This window comes from Nilaparvata lugens, chromosome X (assembly GCF_014356525.2).
Source record: "Nilaparvata lugens isolate BPH chromosome X, ASM1435652v1, whole genome shotgun sequence".
NCBI classification, from domain to species: Eukaryota; Metazoa; Arthropoda; class Insecta; order Hemiptera; family Delphacidae; genus Nilaparvata; species Nilaparvata lugens.
Genome location: NC_052518.1, coordinates 101,698,475 through 101,706,041, shown reverse-complemented (window position 1 = coordinate 101,706,041; position 7,567 = coordinate 101,698,475). Strand labels below are relative to the sequence as shown.

Genomic DNA, 7,567 nt, shown 5'->3' with positions numbered 1-7,567 from the left:
AGCCATTATCCGCCATTTTGAATTGAATTTTATTGAATTTCTTATTCATTCAATACAGCACATTTTAGAGCGGCACAATTTATATAAAAACCGGAGGTCTTATCAAAAATCGGTACACATACGTTTCTGCGCCTTGTTTCAAAGAACTTGTATACCAAATTTCATCCAAATCGGACAATAACTGCGACTGTAACTGCGGTACAAACAAACAAACAGACAAAAGCCGATTGAGTCGAAACTAAGACCTCAGCTTCGCTTCGGTCAATTAGTAGGAAAATAGAAAGGGATCATAAAAAGAAGAGAGAACGTGCTACACGTAAATTCTTGAGAGTAATATTTACTTTTGGTGACCATTAAGCGCTCTTTTTCAATAAGTAATCATATGCAATAGAATTATAGGCCTATATCTTGTAGTGTTAGAATTTATTTTCTTAGTGTTAGAATTTATTTTCTTAGTGTTAGCAAGTTTTTTTCGTTTACTTTTTGGAATGAAACTACGTTTCACTCTTTTTTCTATGGATGCGGAGACAGAGAAATGATCATTTTACTGCCAATAGTCAAAATTTTATATTTTACTTATCTATTTTAATCATTTTATTGCTCTCTACTAGTTAATCAGAATCATAGCAAGTTTGTTTTTCTTAATCTAAAATGGGAGAGTTTCATTCATGACAAGAAAACTGGAAAGTGAGTAAAATTTACTCATGGTTAACCTTGAGCGCCTTTTTTGTACCGTTACCTTCTTCATACGATGAAAGAATTATCATATTATCGTAATATCATGTAAATGATTGAAAACTATCGTAGAAGTATACCAAGGAAACTGGAGATAAATAATAACTGTAATCTATGATTACAGTAATAACCAGTAATAAATTACAGTAATTTAATCTATGATTAAATAATAACTGTAATTTATGATTACAGTAATAAATTACAATAATTTAATCTATGATTAAATAATAACTGTAATCAATGATTTTTCTTAGATTCCTATTCTTAGTGGAATTGCGTCATCATAATCTGTGTTTCAGAGTCGAATATACGTGAATGCTATTAAATTTAACGGCATAATTAATTCAAGTATTTCATAACTTAATTAAATTTAAGTTGTCGTCATTGCATTAAATTGAACTCCATAGTTTTCAATTGAATTTCATTGATCGAGCAACCAAGGGTATGGTTATAAAGGCCTCCGATTCTGAACCGGATCCAAACGTCACTCAGGCACCTTCCACCCCAACACACAAGTCACTCACCCACCACCCCACCCACAAGTCAGCCTTCATTCTTAGAGCTCAGGCTGGTCACAACTTTTCTTAGTTCTTCAGCTTGTTCACTTGTCATATTGACAGTGATCGTGGCTAGTACTAGGACATAGTATTTCCAGACGCACTCCACATATAATTTAGATTTCCGTATTATATATGTTTCTCTGGCATTTTCGGCCGGTAAAATGGATTTAAGACATACGGTGAAGGGAAAGACGAAGTTGGTTCTTTCAGCCAGGAGAATGAAAAGGCGGCTACCACCAGAATTTCATGCTAACAGACGTAGAAGGTTAGTTGATTTCATTTCATATAATTAGATAAATTAAAATGTCACGTACTTTAGGCCTACTATAATATGAAGCAAATCATGCTTTGAATAATTAATATTGTTATTATGTAAATATAATTATATTCTCAGTTCGTATTATCTCAAGAGAGGTATTTCGTTATGTATTTTTTTATGTTTGTTAATATGAACAAACGTCAACGTTATTGACAACGCTATTCGCATAATTATTCAAGATATATGTCTGAATGGATAGGTACAGAGAGCAACCGGGTGATAGAAAAGCATGGCAAATTTGAATTGATCTTACAAAACTCACAGTACACTATTATTTAAAAGTAATGTTTATAGTGAGGTGATACAAATGCGACTAGATATTTCAAGAATCGGTTTTGTACAATATTTTTGTTCAGAACATACTGTTTACGATGTGACCTAAATTGAATTTATAGACTAAACCTATTTTTAATTCTGTAATCTTATCTAAATTTAGGAGAAAAATAGCTCAATGTAAGTTCTTTTTTTCTCTCCTGATCATTGTGATTCCTGTGGAAATGAAGTACCAGTGAGAAGAGTGTAGAGAAATTGCAAATTATGTAGACTATATATATATGAAAAAATGTCTGCAAAGTGATTTTTGAACATTTCAGGATTGAAGAACAAACCTTATCGCTCGAAGCGCCTTCATCTTCCCAGGCTGACAGTGTTTCAGCAGATGCCATTTCTGTATCCACTGAGAACTTTCAACCCAGGTAAACTTTGTAATTTCAAGATTCGAATTTCCACAATCTCACTTGCATTATGTTACGACAGGTTAAGAATTTACAATGAATAGTTTGCGACTCACAACACTTTATATTCAACTTTGAAGAATTTATAAGCATCACTTATACATGAAGTGAATTAAATAGAGAAAATTGTGATTGGAAATGTTCCCGATCCCAATGCTCATTACTTCTAATAAAGTAATAAGATGCTAATAATAGTCAAATGTATTCAATTAAAATTGTATGTCTCATGGTTGTCTGATCCTTCTCTATATTCCCTATAGGAATTCACCCTCCACCATAAATACAATTATACCCTTACGAAGACAATATTTAGTATCACAGTAGCCCATTCTCTGTGTTGGAAATATGAATTTACAAATCCTTTTGCTTCATACACTTTCTTTTCATATCCCATAATCACAAGTTTCCAGAATAATTTTTTTCTAAATTTAATTGCAGTGCAACGTCAACTCCTAAAGGAAAGAAGAGAAGACCACACAACAGAAAAGTACCAGTGCATTTGATGAAATGGAGATTACAGCAAAAGTAAGTAACTTAATAGTTTACAGAATATAATTATCAGCGAGTATAGTAAATTATTATTTACCTCTATAAAAAGAAGTGAAGTTTTTTATGGTCCATATCCTTGTATCTACCAAACCACCGGTTATTTTTTGATAAATAAAAATAACAATTGAAAAAACGAATAAGCCAACACATACATTATAATATAGAAAACACATATTTGAATAATGATACTTGGAATAGACATTCACATTCAAAGTTATATAATATTATTTTCTATACAAACATAACGTTTCCAGGCATTTCTTTAACTATGATTCAATTATTTCCCAAACTATATTCATTTAAAATTTAATTCAATGAGAATTAATACATCAGACCTATAAACTTTTCTTTTTTTGTAAAGGAAATCTAAAGGAGAAGAAAAATTTGGGCCATCAACATCTTCTTCCACCTTAGAGTCAAATCTAAAAAAAGCGTCCTTGATGGCACCTCTGATTTTGCTACAATTGTGCCACCATTCCCCTCAATTGGTCTACAACCAGCTTTGAACCATGAGATTGATACCACCTCAACGCGAAATAGTGGAGTTTCTTACGTGGAGAGTAACGTCTGTGATACTTTCCTAACAAGGTATGTCATCATCTCAACTTACAACTAATTTCATATATACGAATATGGTGTTCTCTATACTTCCTAACAAGTAGAATGTATTTTGTTCACTGGTCCACTTTTTTCTATATTCTATTGTTTTTTTCAACTGTTATATAAAGCTTTGTTGGATCAACCCACAATATTACTCATTGAGAAATATGATTTTGGACTAGTATTGTCTTGCAAGAGAAGATTCACAATAAGATCAATTTTATTAGAAGTTGAATGATTCAGCTAGGTTGTGTTGAAGGCGTCTGTAGATGCTAAACAAGAACGAGAATAATTTTTCATAGTTAATATTTGATACTTTTAGTAAGATAAATATTTTTTCAAGCTAGTATTTCGAAGCTGAAAAAAACAAATATAGCCTACAATATGAAAATAGCAATAATGACTCGATCACCTGACTAATATTTATTTGATATTTTAGTACAGTACAAATAAATTCCACACTAGTTAAAAAGACTAATATTACTAGTTCATTCATGCAATAGGCGCCTCTTCCAAACCCGAAGAGACTTTCTGCACACCGTTCTACAACAGAAAATATTACAATGGGCTGAAGTTAGAAAGAGTGTGACAGGGATAGGGGAGAAAGCATGAAACTATCATTCGCCAAACGCGTTTCTCTCTCACAGCTGTATAGCTTCTCCAAACTTAGGGGTTGGAAGAGAGAGATAGCGATTGTCAGAGAGAGTGCGAGTTAGGTTTTGTTTGGATTTGGAGTATTGCTTGTCATGTTGTTCTGTCTGCTGTGTCAATGGCTATATAATACAGTATACAGTTATATATGTGTGTCAATATGGAGTATAGTGTTATACAATATATATATATATATAAATCATATAGAATTACTATCTTCAGCTCAATTGGTAAGGGAGAAAGAATACATAGATAAAAGATATTCACAGGCATACGATTATCATTTCTGAGAAAGATTATCGACATACTGTGATATATAAACCTACTCTTCATCGCTATAAACTTCAGAGAGAGAAGTTCATTCCAATACTAAAACTAATTATAATTCCAAGTTGACATTTTTTGTAAAATGATATTGGCCTAATTACCAGAGATCTAGAATTTGTCAAAGAGTCTCTATGCTCTCCTAGTTCTCTTTACGCACACAAAAGCAGACATAGGCGGAGAAACATTATTATGTCTGCTTACTCTGGCATGCCGAAGTTGATATTCTCCCCGTCTGTCTGCTGCTATGTGCGTGCGCCAATAAAATATAAAATCTCAATCATTTTTCAACATGTTCCGATAATTAATCACCCCCATTTAATTACAGATATGATGAGTATCCAGATCTAATAGTTGAGCCGGATGGAAGACCACCCAAAGACGATTTTAATATTATTTCTGGCCGATTTATTGTGGACGGCAAACATCTTGTGCAAGAATTGAGATCTTTGGACTACCATAGATACGAGTGTGAAAAAAGTGATAATGGTTATATGACACTGGTGTCTTCAACTTCAAAATCATCAGAATGGACAATGAAGTTCGTTGTATGGACAGCTCCACGAACCAGCTGCCATAAATGCGTTTCAAGAAATGGAAGAAATTCAAGTTCAGCCTTGCGGTTTGTTTGTTGACAAAGAACATGACTTCTTGGCGGCTTCACCTGACGGACTGGTCGGAGGTGATAACTGATTGAGGTGAAATGTCCGAAGTCTGCTGAAAACCTCACTATCAGCGAAGCCGTGATCAAAGTGAAATCATTCTGCTTGGGAAAACTACGTTGTGGAAACGTCCGTCTCAAGAAAAACCACAATTATTATTACCAGGTAAATTCATAGGTGATTTTTGATATATCTAAGTATGTACAACTTTTCTTATCATAAGCTATTACATCATTGTATAAAAATCGAATTTATACGATTTCCAACTTGATTAACCTGTATATTTGCAGTTATTGAACGAAAGCTATAACATGATTTGACGACATTTATTGAGGATATAACCAATACCTACTAAATAGAAAGCTATTACTAAGTAATAGCGGGTATTGAATCAGGGTAACATTGGAATTATTGTGTAAGAAAAAATGTGTGGTTACATCACCAAACCAGTTGATGGGTGTCTGTATTTTGCGAGTAATCATACAGAATGTCTGTCGTTTATGTGTCAACACGTGAGTTCAGCTGTCTGTCTTGAATTTTGATTCTGACTTATTCCATAATATATAAAGTATTCATAAAGTTCTATACATTCACAAACACATGATGAGTAATATTATTATACAAATCGCGGATTTCAAAATTAGTACAATACTTCCTAGGTGAGTTTTACAGCTCGGGAGGTTCACTACAGTCATGTGAAGGAAAGAAAGACATTAGAGGTGTAGGTGGTGATAGACAAAGGATGAGCGGGTGTGAAATGGGTAGGTGGTGACAACTATTGAGGGTTGAATTTGCAATGATAATGGAAACGGAAAGAAGTTAGGACGAAGGACAATGCTATAGTAGGACAATGTTGACAGAAGAGGGCTCACCTTCATTGTTTTGATGTTTCAAAACTACACTCAAGTTCATACTACAGCTATTCATTTGTTTTATTTTTGTCATTGCACAATAATCGTAAAATTGTTGATTGAACCATTACGCAAAGAAATATATTTTGTGAATTGCAAACTTTGTCAATCACTCCCACAACAATAACCATGATAATGGTCACTGACTATAGATCCGAAGAAAGAGAGTTCTGAGACTAGTTAGATAGAAAGAAAATGAGAAAGAGAGTGAGAGAATATGAGAGAGAACGAGTAAAAAGGCTCACAATCAGTGCATTAGGCAGTGCACTGACCGTGTGCTACTGTTCTGACTCTTTCTATTTATATAATAATAGAGACCTGGGAATATGGATTAACAGCTCATTAGAATGCCCTATTCGTAATATGAAAGAGAAGGAATTTGTGGAGCATTTTCTGTGGAGGTGCCCGATGTATGGTGGAATAAGAAGACACTATTTAGAAAAATTCACTACAAATGTGGTTACTGACGATGACAAACCCATATTACTTCGAACTTTATGGAGCAGAAAATCAACCGTATGTATGAGTATACAATGAAAGCAATCGAAATCAGATCTATGATAATAATCTCTTGAATAATGTCCGATAATTATAGTCAGGAAACAAAGGATATCATTGAAAATATTAAAAGCATTCGATGCTCATTTTAGACGGTTAAGTGGGGAATGCATTGAGCTGAATAAAGTAAGTTTGATGGGGATAGATTGAGCTCTAAAAATTAGATAGTTGGAAGAGATTATTGTATGCGTGATGGATTATTATATGAAAATGTATTATTGGATATATTTGTCTAGAATTTATTATTGTTGAAGTTAATACTGTTATTAATCGTTTTGTTAATAAAATACGAATAGGTAGATATTTAAAACTAGAATGTTATTATTGTTGATTACTATAAATGGTATTTTATTAGTATGTAAGAAATGTAGTATTGGATAAATTTTATGTAAAATTCATTATTTTCGTAGTTGAACTGTTATTGCACATTTATAAAATATGTATAGGTAGATATATAATACTGGGATGCTATGATTGATAGATATTATGGAATTGTTATTAAATGAAAATGTACAGATTGATATTTTATTTTAAAATTTCAAATTTTTTGATTGTAATAGACATATTCTTCTGTATATTAGGAACATATACTTACTAAAGTACTCTTACTTGTGATATATATTTAAAGCATATATGATTTAAGACATATCAGTAATTTGATATCATGGAATGTAATGACTGTATTCAACTCAACTCGTTTGTATTAGCATATGTGCTTGAAACAAATAAATTTATTTATTATTATTATTATTTTACTGTTCTGACTGCGTGAACAATACACTGCAATTGAACAATGCATTGGAACTAAAAACGCGCTTCCGACAGAACCGTTAAACCGATTTGTTTGAAATTAAATTTTAAATTTGCCTTTAAAATGACTACCTGCATTAGTTAAAATTTTACTTATTATAAAAGCTATCAATTGTAAATACTTATTCAGATTGAAAAAAAATGTATTAAGTGA

At 32.4% G+C, this 7,567-nt stretch overlaps 1 protein-coding gene across 2 annotated transcripts; it reads left to right on the top strand.

Annotated features, from left to right (window-relative positions):
• The first annotated feature begins 1,219 nt into the window (after positions 1 to 1,219).
• Positions 1,220 to 6,204, top strand: LOC120354873. 2 transcript variants are annotated; one of them, XM_039442854.1, is made up of 5 exons: positions 1,220 to 1,560; positions 2,208 to 2,309; positions 2,787 to 2,873; positions 3,259 to 3,485; positions 4,801 to 6,204. In XM_039442854.1, the coding sequence occupies exons 1-4, from the start codon at positions 1,457 to 1,459 to the stop codon at positions 3,401 to 3,403; spliced, it is 438 nt and encodes a 145-aa protein (XP_039298788.1). In that variant the 5' UTR covers positions 1,220 to 1,456; the 3' UTR covers positions 3,404 to 3,485; positions 4,801 to 6,204. The 2 variants fall into 2 exon arrangements, with proteins under 2 accessions (XP_039298788.1, XP_039298787.1); XM_039442853.1 differs by lacking the exons at positions 2,787 to 2,873; positions 3,259 to 3,485.
• Positions 6,205 to 7,567: the final 1,363 nt, after the last annotated feature.

Excerpts from the sequence above, each read along its gene's own strand:
- LOC120354873 (XM_039442853.1), top strand. The coding sequence starts at position 1,457 with ATGGATTTAAGACATACGGTGAAGGGAAAGACGAAGTTGGTTCTTTCA. Across the intron at positions 1,561-2,207 it reads CATGCTAACAGACGTAGAAG|GATTGAAGAACAAACCTTAT; the intron begins GTTAGTTGATTT and ends TGAACATTTCAG. Across the intron at positions 2,310-4,800 it reads ACTGAGAACTTTCAACCCAG|ATATGATGAGTATCCAGATC; the intron begins GTAAACTTTGTA and ends ATTTAATTACAG.